Source organism: Rhinolophus ferrumequinum, chromosome 14, assembly GCF_004115265.2.
Source record: "Rhinolophus ferrumequinum isolate MPI-CBG mRhiFer1 chromosome 14, mRhiFer1_v1.p, whole genome shotgun sequence".
Classification (NCBI taxonomy): Eukaryota; Metazoa; Chordata; class Mammalia; order Chiroptera; family Rhinolophidae; genus Rhinolophus; species Rhinolophus ferrumequinum.
The window spans coordinates 49,766,764-49,787,873 of NC_046297.1; the positions used below are offsets into that span (position 1 = coordinate 49,766,764).

At 35.0% G+C, this 21,110-nt stretch overlaps 1 protein-coding gene across 1 annotated transcript in view; it reads right to left on the bottom strand.

The window, feature by feature from the left end:
• The window catches only part of NUDCD1 (NudC domain containing 1), a 59,490-nt gene that overhangs the window by 35,471 nt on the left and 2,909 nt on the right, over positions 1-21,110 (bottom strand). Inside the window, 3 exon segments of the mRNA XM_033126748.1 lie at positions 2,974-3,154; positions 5,823-6,008; positions 15,865-16,019. Of these exon segments, the coding sequence (XP_032982639.1) occupies positions 2,974-3,154; positions 5,823-6,008; positions 15,865-16,019 (522 nt within the window).

The following is a 21,110-nucleotide window of genomic DNA, read 5'->3' on the forward strand; positions in this document are numbered from 1 at the left end:
ATATAAACAACTGTGTTCTGAAAGTTTCTGGTAAATTAACTGAATTTATTCTTCTATGAAAATATGTTATTTTTTGCTTTAAAAAGTACCCAAACATTTCAGTTGAGTCCATACCTTTACTTCCAGTTACTCTATTAAAGTGAGTTCTACTTGTAGCTTTACACTGAATATAGTCAAAATTGTAACTCAAATACAATCTATTCTAAAACATCTATTATTGTTTTCACTCTAAACCCTCACCTACATTCACACATTTATTTCATACATATTTAAGAACAGATTTTTCATTTCAATGAATGAAGTAAAACCTATTTTTCCTACACAGGTACATGCAGGGCAAAGAGTCAGTCCTACCTGCCTTAAAGACCCAAACTTAGACACTGTATAAAATAGGGAGCCTTTCCCAATATGTGTGGGACAGAAAATAATATGTAGGTCTTAAGTGAATTCCATGGTTAAACAACTTGGGAAATTCTGGATTAAAATTAGTATTTTTTACTCAAAATTTTTAGAAACTTTAATGTACTTAATGTGTAATGGGGATACTGTATGCCCACACTGCTCTGTTATGTTCATTTAAAAAGAAAAAGTAACACAATTATTATATACTGGTGATAGGAAGAAAAAAGGAATGAGACATTAAGGAGAAATAATTAAAATTATTTGGGGAAGAAAAAAGAAAAGTGAGTCTAAATATATCTGTTCAGTTGAAGCAAGGAAACAAAGATGAAGGGAATACAGGTGATGGTACTAGAGCAGAGTGCTACTGTGTTCTGAGGCAATCTGATGAGAGTTGTTGTGGATTGAGCTAAAGCAGTCACAGAACCAAGTGTCTTGGAGAACAGAACAGACATGCATGACGATTTCTCCTATAAGATGTTATGTACATTAAGAAAAACACAATAAAGCTTTTCTTACCTCAAGCAGGGATCTATCTGTACACTATATAGTGTGTGCCATAGATTAAATTTTATATTTTAAATGGTTAAAAAAAAATCAAAAGAATAATACTTAAATACATGTAAAAATTATATAAAATCCAAATGTCAGTGTCCATAAAGTATTATTGGAATACAGCTATACTCATCCGTGTATTGTCTGGCTGCTTTTGTAACACAGCATCCTAGTTGAGCAGCTCTGACACAGTTCGTATGGTTACCATCTAGTCTTTTACATAAAATTTTCCAACACCTACTCTAAACTTTTAAGATACTGTGTTCTTCCAGAGATGAAACTACAACACGGAGTAGAAAAACAAACAAATTACATTGAATACTTCAAAGAACAAATCTAGGAAATTTATTCAGCTTACATATAAACTATTCCTATATATATATACACACACACACACACACACACATTATATATATATACACATACATTATATATATATATATACACATTATATATATATATATACACACGTACCTATGTATATATATGCACTTATATAATATAGATATAGTAGTCCGTTTTGAAATAAAAGAGCCCTCTTAGAAAAAAATGCTAATAGCACTTACTAGATTGTAAATTAGTAGCTACGGTACAGAAATCTTTTTCTATAGAGATCAATGATTATCTAAGACTGATAAGTTAAATGAGTATGTTAATAAAAACTACTGAGAAAATAGTCATGGAAACAAGCTCCCTTAGTTCTCAAATACAATAAAAAAACCACTTGATGAGTCAGTAAGAGCTAAGCACTAGCAAAGAGCAAAGCCACCCTTAAAAGAATTAAACGAATCCTAATTAATAAAGGAAAAAGTAATTTTTAATCTCCAAATTAGAAGTCTGACAGTTTCAAACAGACTAAACGTCAGGACATTCCTACACAGGGAAGCACTTTAGGTGAGAAAAATTGAGATTTTTCCCTGAGGGTAGAAACAAATGGCAAAGTTCAAATAGATTGAAAGAAATCACAGTTGTGATTTAATAAAATAAAGGTATTCATTTCCATCTAGGTAGTTATATTTAATTTATACTTCAATTTCACTGTAATTTATAATTAATTTACATTTAGTTTTATATAAAAATTTTTGTGTGCAAATGTGATAATATGTGTATATACACGAGGTCGGACAATTAGGTTCCCAAACTTGTTGCAACGATGTTGCTAATCTTTTTTGATATCAGAGGGATTATTCACTATGAATTTGTACCAACTGGACAAACACTTAACAAAGTTTCCTATTTGGAAGTGCTGAAAAGGCTGCATGAAAAAGTTAGACGACCTGAACTTTTTGCCACCAATTCATGGCTCTTGCATTATGACAATGCAGCCACCTCCCATGGCATTGTCTGTGAGAGAGTTTTTAGCCAGTGAACAAATAACTGTCTTGGAACACCCTCCCTACTCACCTGATCTGGCCCCCAGTGACTTCTTTCTTTACCCAAAGATAAAGGAAATATTGAAAGGAAGACATTTTGATGACTTTCAGGACATCAAGGGTAATATGAGAACAGCTCTGATGGCCATTCCAGAAAAAGAGTTCCAAAATTGCTTTGGAAGGGTGGACTAGACACTGGCATCAGTGCATAGCTTCCCAAGAGGAATACTTCAAAGGTGGCCGTAGTGATATTCAGCAATGAGGTATGCAGCACTTTTTCTAGGATGAGTTCTAGAACTTAATTGTCCAATCTCATTTGTGTGTGAGATACACACACACACACACACACACACACACGTACGTATATATTTGTATATATTAAAAATATATGCTTTAAATTCTTCAAAAATTATGTAATAATGTTTCCTTTTATACAAAAAGGAATAATTGACTGGAGAAGCACATGATTTTTTTTTTTACAACCCACAATAAAGAGAAACTATAGATATTCATTCCAGTAAGTGGCAGGAATCATAACACAAGGCCCAAGGAAAATGCAAATAGCATTTATAGGAACAGCTTTGCATTTCAAACCTACTACATTATGGCAACCACTATGAAGAGATTCATAATTTTGTTGTTTTACCTTTATTTTTCTTACTGATAGTGACCCACTCCAAGGACACATAGAAACCACTTCCTTTCCTGTCCAATTCTTCTTTCTCTATTCGAAGAAGTAGGGTAGCTATTGAATGTTCTTCAGCTTTCAGCAATGAGATACTGTGAATTATGATAAAAGGATCACCAAGCTCTTCATTAAACATAATCTACAAAAGGAAATAAAAAAACAACATACAAAAATGAATACATAACATGAATGTATATAGCAGAGGGAATACAGAGAATTCTGACAATCCAACAATTAATTTGGATACTATTTACTATAAGGAATACAAAATTGAAAAAGCCTTTAAATAAAGGTTTCAATTTAAGTAATATTCCTTGAAGAAGTTTTAATACACAATTGTTTAACAGATAAAATTGATCAGTACTCTTGCCTTAAAAACACAGCAAACAACAGGGCATCCAAACAGCATCTAGAGGAGAAAGACAACTAAAAGCAATCTCCTAGAATAGAAGTATCACGGCAAAACAGTGCTCTATACACAAAGAGAGGACTTGAGAAGGTCAATACTATTCATTCCTCCATCTCCTCCCATCTCACATGGTTAATTGCTGCTTTCTTCCTCCTAGTTTCTGGACACTGTGAATGCGTCTGTGCTTTTTTCCTATTGTTTTTGTTTTTGGTTTGTTTTTGTGTTTTCTGAAAGCTTACAAAACAAGAGTCAAAGGAATTGGAAAACAAATCTCTAAAATTTTATTTCTCCAAAAACAATAGTCCTTTACATTTACAAGGTATAATTCAGTCAAGTCTATGTAAAATATAATACTGAAGTTGCCTTTAAAAAAGGAAATCTAAGCATACTATGGAGACACATTAAATCTTAATCAAATTTTTTATACCACAAACACATAATTTAAAAGACTTATATTTTTATTAAAGTAAATACTATTAAATAGGAGAGGTTTTAAGACTGATTTCTAAACAAGATTTTCAAATAAATGAAAAGCAAATATAGATTGGTGCAAAAATAATTGTAGTATTTGCAATTATGTTTAACGTGTTAAACAGCAATTACTTTTACACGAACCTAATAGTTAAAAAAGAAACACCTAACTGAAAAACAAAAATTAGCGATTTTTAAAAACTTGTATCTGGAATCCCCTCGTATCTGCTCCTACTAGAAAGCCTTATTATGAAGGAAGGAAGGAAGGAAGGAAGGAAGGAAGGAAGGGAGGGGAGGGGAGGGGAGGGGAGGGGAGGGGAGGGGAGGGGAGGGGAGGGGAGGGGAGGGGAGGGTAGGGGAGGGGAGGGGAGGGGAAGGGAAGGGAAGGGAAGGGAAGGGAAGGGAAGGAGGGAGGGAGGGAGGAAAGGAAGGAAGGAAGGAAGGAAAGGAAGGGAGGGAAGAGAGGGAAGGAAGGGAAGGAGGGAAGGAGGGAAGAAAATTATGCCTTAACATCACCGATTTTCCTATGCGTTTGAGCAACTCTGAAAATTATTCAAATAGGAGACCTTTGGAATCCATTCTAACGTCTTCCATAAGCAGAAAAACAACAGCAACAAAAATTCAAATACTCAGAACAGGGATTATAAAGACAGGTTTTTAGTTGGTCGATTGGGTTTTCCTTTTGTATGGGAGACTAGGGAAAACAAAGGCGAAGAAGGAAAAAACTATACTAAGTTTTGCCAGGTACAAGTAGCTAGTTTACTGTTTCCTCCCCTTTCTCTCTAGTGCATGAAAGGGACTGGAACGAGACCAGAGGAGAAGGTGTCTGGACTTCTAAGAATTGTCAGGCTGAACTTTCCAGGCTTCTGAACAAGCCCAGCCACTCAGCTGTGATATTGTTGATATACAGCATATTGTTGATATACATCCATTAGAGGCACACTTGGGAAAGCAGGCCGTCTTCCTGTCTGATTTCTCTCTATACTTCATTCATCACCATCATGCTTGCTTGGCCCCCTAATGTCCTACCACACCCCCTAACCACTCCTACCTTTAGCTGCTTCTGTTACACCAAATCCCCCAAAGTTGTTTCTCTTAAGTTGTTCTCCTAAGTTGTTTCTCTTAAAGTGACCGGTGTTCCATAGTATCCTTCTTACTCAGTAAATGTCCAAGTCCCATCTCTGTCCCACTCCCCACCTCCCCAAGCATGAAGTAGATTCAAATTTTTAATTCAGTTTAAAAATATTATTGAAGGCCTACTATGTGCCAAGGGGATATACACAGCAGAAACCAAATGAATCATAAACCCATATGAATGTGCTTCTAGCTAAATATGCAGTGTTATTTTAAGCTGAAGGTGAGTGTGTCTCTTCCTGGTCAAAACCAGCAGAATCAATACAGCTTGTTAATATTAGGTAAGTTCTCATTCATATATTTCCTGCCCATCATTCCCCAAACTCCTTCTAAATGTTTCCGGTAGTTGTGCTATATACATTGCTTCAGTTAAAAAAAGGGGGGGAAAAGTTATTACTGGAGGGTATAGTAGAAAGTATCACAGTGTCCAGTGACTATTTGAAACTGTGACTGCAGAGGCCTGCAAAGGCCCCCAGGAAACAGGCTACTGTTGTTCTGGTCATATACTGTGTTTTTTGTTTAGTTTTTCAACACAGTACAATTGAGTACTATATACCATTTAGTTTGACTTAGTAAGAAAGGTAAACCATTTTGTTGCAAGGCCTTCTTGCTTTTTCTCAAATAATTAAAGCCTCGCCTTGGTAGATATCTGTTGATCTGATAAAAATGTTTTGTAAGATACAAGTATATTAAGTCCCCATCTCTTTACCCAGAACTAAATGCCGAGTGCTGAGAGTTAGTCACGATATCATTAATTTACATCCTTAAATCTAAAAAACAACAACATCCTTACCTCCCATTTTTCAGAAGCATTATTTCCACGTTCACCAGTTTCAATGAGATACAATCTTCCAGTTCCATCTGACAAGGTCACCCACGTAGAAGATGTGAAATGGATAGATGCACAAAGGCGAGTATCACATGCCATCACATCTGTAGGAAGTCGAAATACTTCTCGTGGTTTTCCTAAGGCAGTGTCCTAAAAAGAAGCCAAATATTATAAATGAATCCGTTCCTCTCATTGGTTCATACACATATACAGAATAAATATCTGCAGTGTAGTAACTTAATTTCCCTCTTTTGGAGTATGAGCTATATTACTGACTCACTTCCAAAAAACAGGGCAGAAGTGATGGTATGTGACTTCTCCGATTAGGTCATAAAGGCTTTACATCTTGCTGTCTCTCTTAGATTGTACATGGCAGACCCACATGGGGAGGAACCCAGGGCTCTTGACAGTAACCAGCACCCTGTGAGTGAATCATCTTGGGAGTGTCTCCTTCAGCCCTAGTCAAGGCTTCAAATCACTGCAGTTCTGGCTGACATCTTTCTTGGCTACAAATCTATGAGAAAACTTGAGACAAAACCGTCTAGCTAAGTCACTCTCTGATTTCTGACCCACAGAAACTGTGTGAGATGACAAATGTTTGTTTCAAGTCACTAAGGTTTTTTAAATTAAAATATTGTAGCATACAGGGGCGGCTGGATGGCTCAGTTGGTTAGAGCACGAGTGCTGAACAATAGGGTTGCTGGTTCGATTCCCACATGGGCCAGTGAGCTGTGCCCTCCACAACTAGATCGAAGGTCAAAGACTTGGAGCTGATGAGCCCTGGAGAAACACACTGTTCCCCAATATTCCCCAATTTAAAAAATTAATGTAACATACAGTATTATATTAATTACAGGTATACAGCATAGTTACTCAACATTTATACATACCTAACGAGGTGACCACCATAAGTCACCTCGTGAAATTCTGAAGTTGTTGCACAGAAATATATAATACAATGCAGTAATCTAGTCTTCCTCCTTCTCTTACATTTGGAGTTAATGATCAGCATTTGTATATAATTGGAAAGACAACATTATGTTCTAACTGACTACATAGACACCAGCCTGTGGTATGAAAACGCTACATTTAGACTACTAACTTAGGCTTTTGTTAACACACATTTATTGCGTCCATGTCCTCCTAATTTAAAGCTGCAAGATGGATTACATCATTAAAATGTTTTATAAGAAAATATATACAAAGGCCTCCAATTCAAAAAATATACTTCCTCTCACACACCTACTCAATACACTTCCTCTTAGACACTGTATTCAATAATTTTTTGTTGTTATTTTAGTTTTCAGTTAACAGTTTTTCCTACAGGACAAAAATAATCCTTGATTCACATATTTCATTCCCTGCTCCTAGAACTGTTTAGATATTAATAAAATTTAAGTAAACTATATGCAACGTTCTTACCAGCCGCAAGTTTCTGTTACCCATTGTTTCTAAAGCATAATCGTACAATTTAGTTTTCTTTGAAACAGCACCTTTCCTTCTTTTTGTACTTCTATTTTCCTGATTTACATAACATTGAATTAAATAATGAAAATGCATTGACAAATACTGCTGGCATAAAGTTCTTAGAATGACCAAATCCTCCCCCCAAACCACCTAATACAAGCCCAATCTTGTATGTCCTTTCTAATACCCTCTTACTGAGACACCGTGGTTCCTCTTGGTGTACATTCGCCGTTGCTTAAAAAGTAATAAATCCAAGTGAGTGTTAAATATACTGAAGTGGGTTTATATACTGACATAAAAAAGACCTCCAAAAAAATAACTGAAAAAAAAGATGCAGAATATGTACAGTATAAATCCACATATGTTGAAACAAACAAACGTTGTGATAAGACAGCACAGAGTAAGGTGTAGACAGACACCTGGTCTGTTAATACTGTACCGTTAGAAAGGAAAATAAGATTGGAGTGAGACCAGTGGTAGAAGAGAATGGGGGTAAGGGGAAACTTTCCCTTTTTGCTTCGAATACATGGCTTGACTATATTTTTTCACTGAGCAATTTATATGTGATATATGTAATTTAAAAACGTTAATAAGATAAAATAAAATAAGACTTCTTCCTCAAAACAGTTGTTTCAAAGTAAAGCTTTCTAGTGACCTCCTCAATATGCCCTTCACCACATCTACTCCAGTGAACTAACAGGAAGAATGCAGCACTAAACTTAAGTCACTATTCTTCATTTTATACATAATTATAAAGGTTGTTTTAAGCCATTTTCTTTTAAATACAAGGTTACAATTGACTGAGATTTCTAGAAGTCTGATTATCAATAAATGATTGCAATATCCAACAGAATGATTAAGGTATTCTAGTATGAAAATATAAAGCCAAAATTAATTAAAATACAAAAGAAAACACACCGTATTTCTCTTAAATTAAATGACAGTTTAAGTGAAAACAACCTGAATATTCCTGATTTCTCAAAGGGTACATTTTAATTTTTAAATGGATAAAACAAATTAGAATATTAAATTATTTCCGAATAACCTTCATTGACAGTTACAAAGTGTTCTCATAGTAACACTTTATATGTTAGTGAAATCTATAATGGCCTGATTCCACCGGATCATTTTCTTCTTCTAGACAAAAAATGTTAATGTAACTATGTTCAAAGCTGTTGAAAATCATTCCGAGGTAACATTTCACAGCTGAGCTGCAAAATAATTAAAATTTCATTGAATTTCATTCACTTACTGAATGACTATAATGTAAAAGCATTGTATTAAATAAATGCTTTGACATTTTACCATCTCCTTTAATTGTTACCAAACCTTATGAAGTTGAACTTATCCCCATTTGAAGAAGATAAAGAGCTCTGTTTCAAAAAGATTAAGTGCCCAGACTCCACTGCTAGAAAATGGCAGGGCCAAGATTCAAATCCTGGTGGAATCCACTACAAAGGTTGATGTTCTTTCCTCTATTCCACACTTTCTTGAGAAGAACCACTTCCCAAATTTTTCTAAACAAATGATACCTCAGATCTCGCTGCAATTCTAGGATACTCCCCTTGCAAAAACCCCACTATGAATACAACTACTATATTTAGCTTTCCTTCATGCTATTATACAGTATTTTTAATTAGATTTCTAAGTCAATAAATCATAATACAAAAATTATAACGTCCACATACTACATATAAATGACACTATAAATAAATATTAAATAACTATTAATATAGAAACTATATATTTATTTAAAAAAATCTCTAAACAGGAGTTAGGGTCCTCTTAGTTTCATCTACAAGGAGACAAGCTTTGAACTAATAAAACATTTTCCTAACATTTATAGAAAGGGTTACTGAAGTTTTAAAAAAATGGTTAATCAAAATTAAATAAAAATGCCATTTCTAGTATTGTTAGACACTGACATTTAAAATTTTGTCCTTTTAAAAGGAAGTGATCTTTTTCTAGAGAAAGGCTTTCATCACTAATAACTTTTAAGTTTATTTGAAAAAAAGTCTTCCTTTTTCCTTTTTGTTGCTAAAGCTTTAAGAAATGATGGTTTTAATTAACTGCAGTTTGACTTGAGTAATGTTTCTGTAACATAAAGCTTTCAATAATGCATTAAGCACACAATTCCAAGAACTTAGTCCTCTTTCTTATTATTTTTTTCTTTAACCAGGTAAATAAATGGCTTCCTATTAATAAACTCAACCACAGAAAATAAGCTGAGATTCAGGTCTAGAAGTGAACATACAGTTGAGCTGAACTAACAAGTCGTTGTATATAACCTGTCACTCCAAAACACAGGCTCACCAATGATTTTTAAGTGCAATTTAAAGAGGCACCACAAGATGACACTCTTCTTTAGCAGCAGAAACCAGTTTTTCAGGTACATGGAAAAAACATTATGACATAATTAAGTCCCTAAATATTAAAAAAATGAACACATTATTTTAAAATAAGCCACAATGCCATAATAAAATGATATGATAAAGAACTAAATTTTAAACACACATTTTTTTTTTTGCTTCCCTAAGGTTTTCTACTTTCTAAGCACACTTCCTCCCAATTGACATTTCTCTAACATTAAAGATTTGTAAACCCACAAATGAAACTGACTTATAAGTTGAATGCCTCTAAAACCTCTGTGTTGAACTGCTGCCACCTGCAGTCTGCTGACAAAATCTAAAGGCCAAGTAATGTGTGGATTTCCTTTCTTGGGCTCCACTGCCTTCACTTTTACCACAATAATGTCTAGCCCAGATTGAACAAGGGTGGCTGGTCATTTTAGACTAGCCACAGGAAAAGAGCTTCTATGGGATTTGATCATATGTGCCTTTGATTACAACAACAAAATCAGACAATAAAATGGACATGAGAACAATCGTTTTCTGCTATTAAAAAAAGGCTAATGTGTAGTCAGTGGCCAATATTCTCCCCTTGCCCCCAACACAGCTGAAAAAGCAGGTTGACGTCTTTTGTTGCCGATCAGAAAAATACGAAATAAGTGTGGTGTTCTTCAGAATAAACTCTCCAGGTGCAGAGTTTCTCAAAACTTGGTCACTGAACACAATCCAAATCATCTGAGATGTTGATAAAATGCAGAGTCCCAGACCATGCCCAACCATGACATACTGAATCAGGACCTTCGGGAATGGTAAACTGAAGTTAGCTTTTGTTTTGATCAATTATTCCAAGTGACTCTGATGTGCAATAGTTTGAAAACCAAAGACAAAAGCTGAATTAATAAGCAGGAAAAAAAATAAAACAACCCCAAATATGGGCCATTAAAAATAAAATAATACCCTTCTAAAGTTTGGTTAAGGAAAAAAGAGGAAAAATACAGAAAAGAAAAAAGAGAAAACACAATCTAAATAGCACAATACACTCAACTTTACAGCAACAAATTCGAAAACTTAAGAGGAAATGGATGATTTTCCCTAGCCAAAAATAAAAAATAAATAAAAAATAATTTACATTACCCAAGGAACAGAGCTTGAATAAACTAATTACTGTAGAATCCATTGGATAGGTGATTAGAGAACTTAACATTGAAAAGGACCACAGGACATATAATAGGTCCAAAGAGGATCTTTAAAACACAGAAATCTGATCATTTCAATCTTAAACCATTTCAGTTCCAGAAAATTCTCCAATTCATTTAAGGAAGCCAGAAAAACTTTAATCAAAATCTGACACATATCAGTAAAAACAAAATTAAAAAGAACTGTAACTTGTGAAAATAAATACAAATGTTATAAATAAAATGTCAGCAAATATAATCTAAACAATGTATCTAAAAATATATGTGCTCTTTCCAAAAGGGATTTATTCAAGGAAATTATGGAATTATATTAATTTAAATCACTGCATTATAAATTAATGAAAAGCACACAATCATTAACAGTAAGTGGGTGCTGAAAGGCATGTTGTAAAATTCAACAGCCATTCTACTTAAAAACCATTAAATAGAAACAGAAGTTGAAGGAAACAACCTTAAAACAATAAAGCCATTTATCAAAAACCAACAGTATTTTCTTTTTTTCAATTATAGTTAGTATTCAGTATGGTATTAGTTTCAGGTGTACAGCACAGTGATTAGACATTTACATAAGTTATAAAGTGATTCCCCCTGATACATTTAGTACCCACTTGGCACCATACTTATTACAATATTATTAACTATATTCCCTATACTGTACTTTACATCCCCATGAATATTTTGTAACTGCCAATTTGTACTTCTAATCCCTTCACCTTTTTCACCCAGCCCCAAACCCATTTCTCATCTGGCAATCATCAGTTTGTTCTCTGCATCTCTGAGTTTGTTTCTGTTTTGTTTGTTCATTTATCATTTTATAGATTCCCCATATAAGTAAAATGTTCTAAAAGTATCAATTCTAAAAGTATCAAAGTATGGATTCATCAGGTCTCATGTATCATTTAAGGCTGCTGGATTCTTGTTGATTTTCTGTCTGGATGATCTATCCATTGAGTCAATGGTGTGTTAAAGTCCCCTGCTATTACTGTCTCTCTCTACCTTTATGTCCATCAACATTTGTTTTATGTTTTTAGGTGCTCCTTATGTTGGATGCATAAATAGTATTTACAAGGGTTATATCCCCTTGTTGGATTGATTCCTTTATCATTATAAAATGTCCCTCTTTGTCTTGTTTTAGCCTCTGTTTCACTTAAAGAGTATTTTGTCTGATATAAGTATTGCCACCCCAGCATTTTTTTCTTTTCCTTTTGCGTGAAGTATCTTTTTCCATTCCTTTACTTACAGGCAGTGTGTGCCTTTAGATCTGAAGTGGATATATGTGGGTCTTGTTTTCTTATCCATTCAGCCATTTTGATTGGAGCATTTACTCCATTGATATTTCAAGTAATTATTGATAAGTATATAGTTATTGCCGTTTTGTTATTCCTATTTGTGTTTTTTTTTTTCTTTCTTCCTTCTTCTTCTTCTTAAAGAAGTCCCTCTAAGATTCCCTGTAATACTGGTTTGGTGTTGAACTCCTTTAGCTTTTTCTTGTCTAGGAAGCTCTTTCTGTGTCCTTCAACTCTAAGTGATAGCCTTGCTGGGTAGAGTAGTCTTGGTTGTAGGTCCTTACTTTTCATCACTTTGAATATTTCCTGCCAATCCCTTCTGGCCTGCAAAGATCAGCTGCCAGTCTTATGGGGACTCCCTTGTAGGTAACTAACTGCTTTTCTCTTGCTTCTTTTAAGATTCTGTTTTTAACCTTTGGCACTTTAATTATGATGTGTCTTGGTGTGAGCCTCTTTGGGTTCATCTTGTTTGGGACTCTAAGCTTCCTGGAATTATATGTCTATTTCCTTTACCAGGTTAGGAAAGTTTTCAGTCATTATTTGTTCAAATGTTTTCAATCCCTTACTCTTACTCTTCTCCTTCTGGTACCCCTATGGTATGAATGTTGTTATGCTTGATGTTGTCCCAGAAGTCCTTTAAACTATACTTCTCGGTCCTTAGTGGGGACCTCTGCAACCGAGATATCCCTCCCAATTCTTAATTGCCACACGTGACTGTGGGACCACCCTACCTTGCATCTCCGCCCCTTTCTTCTTTATATTCTTAGTCATAGGAACTCAGTTCAGCTAGTCTTAAAGTGGTTCTCAAGGGTGTTGTTTTGTAATTTAGTTGCAATTTTGATGTGGCTGTGGGAGGAGGTGAGTACAGCATTTACCTACTTAGCCATCTTGACCTGAAATCCCAGTATTTTCTTAAGTAAATTTAAAAGCCATTAAAATTAAAATTAAGAACTAAACAGTGATACCTGCAATCCCCATTATTATTTTAACATTTTCTTGGAGGTTCTGTTTAGTAACACCAATAAGATAAATCTGAAACGACACAGAACGTTATTTCCATTTTTATAAACACTGGAAAAGAAGAGATAAAACCATTTCCTTTTGCTGTCAATATAATTGTATACTCTGAAAACCTAAATGGGAGTAGGTAAAAAATTATGGAATTATGAAATAAGGTGGCTGTTTATACAATAGAGTGTTTATCAATAAGCACCTAGAAAGTAGAAATAGCTATTTTCTATAACAACAAATTAAGAAGCTATAAAATACTTAAGCATAAATTTAATAAAATGAGTATAAGATAAAGGGAAAACTAAAAATCTTACTTAAGGACATAAAAGAAGATCTGAATAAATGGAAGGGAATACCATGTTCTGAAATGAAAAAAAGAGATCATAAAAAGGCCAATTCTTCCAAAGTCAATATAAATTCCCCACCCCAGCAAAAAACCGGAGATTTCTTCTATAGAAAGTTTAAGCTGCACTGACTCTGGCCATCAGGCCCAGATCAGCACAGGGGTCAAGGACACTATTGAAAGAACGCAGGGAATTCAGTGAATGCTATGTATTAAAACGATGAGTCTACAAATTTTTTTCTTTTCCTTGGATCCTAGAAAGCCAGTATCAGGCCTTATACCTCTCAGACAAGAAACCAGAGGACTACTCTCTCTAAGGACACCTACGAGCCAGGAGAGATGACCTATAAAAACCATCATTTGGGGCAGGGGATACTCACTCAAACATACAGTGTCACTTATCACTTACCACTTGATAGGTCTTCTCCATAGAGGATGTAATAAACTATTTTTAGAGTCTAGTATTATGTCTTTTCAACTAAATAATTCAAAGACTTTATAACCCAATTGCTAAATAGAGAATACATATGAAGTGCTGCAATAGTTCAGTGATGAGAATAATTAAGAAAATAAAGAAGGCAACTTGTAGAAACAGTCCCAGAAGTCATCCATTCTAAATTTTGGTTTCCTTATTGCTTACCAATACAATTTTTAAAAAACCTTTTAATTTTATCAGAAAATTAAACATATTTAAATGTACACTGTATATATGGAAAGGCATACATTGCTTTGAACATGCACGAACACATGTACCAAAAGAAGCTGTTATTTCAATGTTAAGTTCAAACTGGGAAGGGAGGGAAGGAGATGGTTTATAGTCTATCTGTAAATTAATAAATTGGAAGAGACTTTATTTTATATGCTGCAGCATTCCCAGTGCTTAGAGCAATGCATAACATATAGTACATCTTCAATAACTATTTTGAATGTCGAGTGAACAGTATAAATCAGACTATGTGACTGAGTTAGGCTTGTAAGCCAATATTCTTAGAGAATTTTCAGACTTCGGATTTGTCTTCCTAAAAACTAAGTATCAGAATTTAAAAAAATATAAAAGCCCTTAAATTTAAAAGACACAATAAAATGCAAACTATGCATAGGCAAAGTATGGACACATATGACTAAAGCACGTGTGTATATAGAGCATTTGGCTTGTGTGTACATACTACCCAAGTATATAGTGCATATAGAGTGTATGTGTGTATGGTATCTTAAATTAGTCCATAGGCAGGTGAAGAGAAACTACACTAGGAAAGAAAGTATAATGAGTTATTCTAAGGTGTCCACAGAAGATAGAGAACAAGTCAGGAAAAGGAATAAAAAACATATAAGTCTGCTGTGATTCCATGTCAAATAAGCTACCTGAATAAAATTACGGTACAGTTTACTCTTGAACAGAAGTTTGACTGTGTGGGTCCACTCCCCAATGGATTTTTTTCAATAAATACCTGTATTGTTTTTGATACAGGGTTGGGAGTCTACAGATGCAGTGGCCGCATGTATGATTTAATCTGCTCAATTCTATATAGAAGACTTGAGCACCCATGGATTTTGGTATACACGGGTGGGGTCAGGGATCCTGGAACCAATCCCCCGTGGATACCAAGGGACAACTAGGTTTTGGGGAAATCAAAAGTTATACATTGATTTTCTATTGTGCAGGAGGTCAGCACCCCTATCCCCTGCATTGTTCAAGGGTCAACTGTATTGGATTTCCTACTGAAACTTTCCAGTGGGAGAAGAAAAATATACTGAACAGTCCACACTGTGTATCTATAGTATTGCACATGCAATCGTTAAACTTGCATTCCAGATTTACACTCAATCTTGTGGTTTAAATTGAAGCTAGCATCCCAAATTGTGATTATCACTGGGTGAACTGATGAAAACAAGCGTTTGGCCCTCAACTGTGACCCTATCGCACCCTTCTCCCAGCCAAACACACTACTACCCTTTCCTTCTCCATACTATTTCTGCATCTTATGCCTATTTCCACTGTACATATCAGTTTATATGAGTATGTGGCTACTAAGCACTTAGTAGCATTCAATAAAGGTTTGCTGAAGAAAAATAAATAATCCTCATTCAGTGAAATGACATCTCAACAAACCAAAGACTCATACCTGTACCTGGATAATAGGAGAAAGATCGTATCAAGAATCAAAGCCAATTCCAAAGAGTAAGAACAAACTTTAAACAGCTGTTATCTATTCAATAAGCAGAAAAGGAGCCTTACATAGACTGATGACTGCCTATCTAAAAGAAAGGTATATGTACGTCAATACTCTGGGCACTGGATTCCAAGTGAAAATGAGGGATCATGTTTACTGGAAAATGCTAGTATTTTTTCCTTACCAGCATCACTTTTAAATTCATCATTCTTCCAAGGTTATCGATGTAGTAGACACTGTCTTGATACCATGAATCGCAGTGTAGGTAATTATACATTCCAAAAGCATGCATGTGTTCCAGTGTGTATTGATCATCTCGAAGTTTTACTTCTGCCACCGCTGAAATATTAGAAAAATAAACATCAAGAGTTTTGCCTCAGGTTGTTCCTTTCTGCAGAATGCCTACGTGGCAAAAAAAAGCACAGAATGTGAATCACAAAGGCCTTCAGGACAATTCACTAGTATTCATTCAAAACAGTTTCTGGACACCTACCAGGAACTGTGTGCAGAAGACAAACTGAGTAGAATTGACATGGTCCCTGAACTTACAGCACTTAGCAGATAGTAGCCATAGGAGAGAGGGCTTCTCAGGCCACAACGCTCTTTTCTTTTAGGCACCTCTTCCTTGGAATAACAAATAAACAGAGAAAATCTAAAATGAAAGGGTTCCTGTCTTCTGGGCAAATATTAAGTCCACTTCACACAGTGTTTTTACACTTTTTAAAATGCTTTTACTGATAATATCTTTCATTTTTACCACATGTTAAGAAGTAAAGAGAATGTTTTTTATTATCTCATTATACAATTATGGAAATGAACGTAAGCACAAATGGTGACTCCAATGTTATACCACATCTTTCCCAAGAGTACAGAACCAAACGGTTATACCTAGAATAAAGTTTTCCTACTTAAAGGATAGTGCGTTTTCCACTAGAGCATATGTTGCCTCCATAATTTTATTTTACTTTCCTCCAGCTTTACTGATATAATATACATATAACACTGTATAAGTTTAAAGTGTACAACATAATGATTTGATATATATATACATATTGCAAAATCATTACAATAGCATACCCATCACTTCATAGTTAAATATTTTTTTTTCTTATGAGAACTCTTAAGATCTACTATCTTAGCTGCTTCAATAATTTTAAATCTGCCAAATGTGATCTCTGCCTCTCACTCCTTCTTCGCTCCCATACTGATAGAAACCCTTATAGTTCAGGGCTATCCGTGACCTAGAATTAATTTCTGCTCCAACAGAAAATATATTAGTGGACCAAGCTGGGCCAATACCTTACCTTAATATAAAACTCACTTTACTGTAATAGAAAATTGTAAGTATTTTCTTCTTTTCCCAGAATGCTCAACTGCTCCTAATTCTATTACCTGCTTTGAGTGCTGGCTGACTTATATCCATTCATTCATTTATTCAACAAATATTTGAACAGGCACCAGAGATACAATGAAGGGGACAGCACACAGAATCTGCCTTCTTAGCACTTATGATCCAGTGGGGAGTCGGACATTAGTCAAATAATCGCATAAGTAAATATGTGACTAAAGTGTAATAAATGTTAAGAAAAATTACTGGGTACCGTGAGAACAAATAACATTGGGACATAAAGCTGATCCACTTGGGGAGATTAATGAAAGCTTTCCAAAATTTGAACCAAGCTACAAAGGATACGGTAAAGAGAACACACACACACACACACAACACACACACACACACACACACCACCCCTATTATCATCGGCAGAAGGAAAGCAGGCAAATGTAGGAGGAAAATCTTGTGTTCCAATACCCAAAAGAAGGCCAAACTGCCTGAGATACAGAGCAACAGAACTGTACAAGGAAAGGTTTACAGATGAATGAAGCTAGAGAACTGGGCAGGGTTGGATCAAGAAAAGCCTTGTATTTATTTAAATTTGTTGATAAACTCAATGTAATAAGAATTCGTTTAGATTTTTAAGCAGTGAAGTCCAGATTCAAATTTGTAAAAGGATCTCTTATAACTACAATATGGACAACATACAGGAGCGAAAAGGGTAAATCCAGGAAAATCCATTAGAAAGCTATTGCAGTCATCTGGGTAAAGGATGACTGAAGTTTGGAGGCATTGCCAAAGTAAAATAATTACACATTTATGATGAATTTGATAGAGACTGAGGAAATTGTTACTATGTAACTCAAAGTGTTTATTTTATAAGTAAGGAACAGTTAGAAACACATATTCCACTGATTGGGAGGGAAACAATCAATTCTTGGTTTTCTAGCACCACTCTGTGGATGAAACTCGATACTGCAGGAAATGTGCGTGGTACCATAATGGCCCGAAGCAGTAATATTAGACGGTATTATGACAAATAACAACAAATAAATTTTCTCATAATTGTGCTGTTAGTGCATAGAAAAAGGTTGCCTCTGGCTCTACATCAGAAATGGGAAGTTATCATCGCATCTATATGTACATCACCTTGAGTATAAAAGGAGAGGCAGAGCAACTTAAGGAGAAAAGCAGTGTTGACGATGTGAGGCTGGCAGAACTTTCTTTCACAGAGCCTCCTAAGAGAACGGGGTAAGAGGAGGGAGTCCTAAATCTCTGCTGGGATCTTTGAGATGGTTGAGAAACGTCTTTAACAAAGGGCTGAGAAGCCAGTGTAGTAAATATTTTATTATTTAACATTATCATGCATTGAAAAAAAAAAAAGCTTTCCTGAGAAACACTTCTTAGTCTTTTAAAAAGAACTTAAGGCCTAAATTTCTTACAAAACATACATGGAACTTCAAAAACCTATAGTTTTTCATTCACAAATTACTTATTGAATGTCTACTAGGTGCCAGGCACTGTGCTTGGCATTAGGCAAACACTGATAAATAAAAACAGATATGACCCCTGCTAATGGTGCTAGCAATAGTTGCAATTACTGCTTCTTGTACATAATCCACCGTTATGTTGAACCACATGAAACTGCCAATATTCAACTCTTTTGACACCAACTAAACACAAGTCAATGTAATACCTATATAAACGAAGTACAGTATTTGTTTAAATGGGTGGAGGTAGAGGCAAAGAACATTAAAACATTAACTAACAAAGGTCATGTCTTAGACCATTTATCTTCTAATCGGACCCAATGAGTTAAGTCTTCTTTCCGCCTAGTTACTGAGTTTGCTATTTGTGTATAAAGATGTAAAAAGTAAGAGTACAAGTTTGTATTACGAGTTTTGAAGCAAGATTTATGGGACAGGGCGGGGCTAGGAGTAGGAGCATTGCTCTCGCTAAGCTACATTATATAATGCTTCTGACACATTAACGTATTCACTGGCCTCTCTTCCCCATGTTTTCCTCCATAAAAGTAGACATGAATTTTATAGTAACATCTACATAAATATAATGGTTACATAGCTCTTCTCTCCCTTTACTCCAACCAGAGTAAATCTTCGCTGCCTTAATCTTCACCAGCATTTATCTCCCTACCCTGAAGAAATAGCCCAGAGAGACTACACAGATCACCAGAAACAACGTCAGCTTTAGGGTCAGCTTTGCCACCGGGGACAAGTAGCTTTGTGAAGTTCCCTAATCTTCCTATCCTGTCTCCTCATCTGTAATAAAGGTTAACAGTACTTGTCCTATACAATTGTTGACAAGCTTAACTTTAAAACACATAAAGTGTTTTGCTCAAAGGCACATAAATAAGAAGTACTGATTTCCTGTTTCTCTGTCTCCCTTGCAAGACTAATTCTCACACTGGTGCATGATTCCATTCTCTCTTCCCTCTTCCAGGCCCCTCCTTCAGCAATTATCTCCTCTCTACAGGTCCCTTCTCCACTTAAACATGTTGAAAACTTACCCACTCAGTCTTTTAAGACATGTAAAGTAGTGTAGTATCATTTGAACATATCATGTAATAAGTTAAAGCTGTATATTTAAACCCTAAAGCAACTACTAAAATAACAAACAAAAATGATACAGTGGATTCACTAAAAAAACACTTAATCCAAAAGAAGGCTGTAAAGTGGGAAAATTCCATTTTCCGAAGACTAGATCGGACAAACAGAATACCAATAGCAAAATAAAAGACCCAACCTAACAAATCAATAATCACATTAAATGTAAACGGTCTAATTAAAAGACAGAGATTGTAAGATTGAATAAAAAAGCAAGACCCAACTATTTCTGCAATAAAAAAATGTATGTTTAAATACTAAGACACTAAGAGGGCTAACAGTAAAAGGATGGAAAAATACACACACACACACACACACCACACAATGGTAACATTAATCAAAGAAAAGCTGGAGTGACTATTTTAATATCAGATGGTAGATTTCAGAGCAAAGACTATCACCAAAGATGAAGGTTATTCATAATGATAAAGGGGTCAATTTATCAAGAGGACACTAACCAATGTTTATGCAACATGACAAGTTTCAAAAATACATGAAGCAAAAACTGATAGAGCTGTCGGGAAAAACTGAAAAATTCACAATTACAGTCAGAGATTTCATTATCCCTCCAGCACAACAAGGATGAACTCAAAGTAATTATGATGAGTAAAAAGCTAGACCAAAAAAGAGTACCTCTGTATATTCCATAAATACAAAACTCTAAAAAATGCAAACTAATATATAGTGACAGAAAGTACATCAGTAGTTGCTTAGGGATTGAAAGGGATATGGGAAGGAACAGAGGACTGGTAACCAGAAGGGTCACAAGGAACTTTGGGGGATGATAGCTAAATTTAATATCTTGCTTGTGGGTGATGACTTCATGAGTATAAACATATATCAAAATTTGTCAAACTATACACTTAAATATGTAGTTTACTGTCAATTATATTTCAATAAAACTGTTTAATGTGTGTGATATAAAATAATTTATTATTCGTCAGGCATGCTCCAGTCCTAGAGATAAGGACTGAAAAAGACAGACCCATCAGGACAGAACTAACAGCCTTACCAGAGAAAACAGACACCAATACTACAAAGTGTGATATAGTCTATGGGAAAGAATAATACAGACTCCAATGTGTATAGATTCTTTAGGTATAGATTTTCACTAGACAGTCAAAGAAGGAATCTCTAAGGAACATGTAAACCAAAATGAAGCATAGAATATGAGTAACTAGGTGAAATATAGAGGAAAATATAAACAGACATTTACTGAATAAAGATTCCAGGGGGAAAAAAATACCTGTAAGATAAATGCCCCAAAATGGAATGCTGGGTCAAAGGTCAATTGCACTTATCAAAAAAAGGGTTTTTTACTTAGTTCTTTGCACAGAAAAAGACAAAGTGACATTTACCGTTTACCGTAGCAGATGGGAATTTTAGAACAACTGTAGTGACATTATTTAAGATAACAGAATAAACCTCACGGCGCCAAGCTCTGAGACCCAGACATCTTCATCCTCACATCCT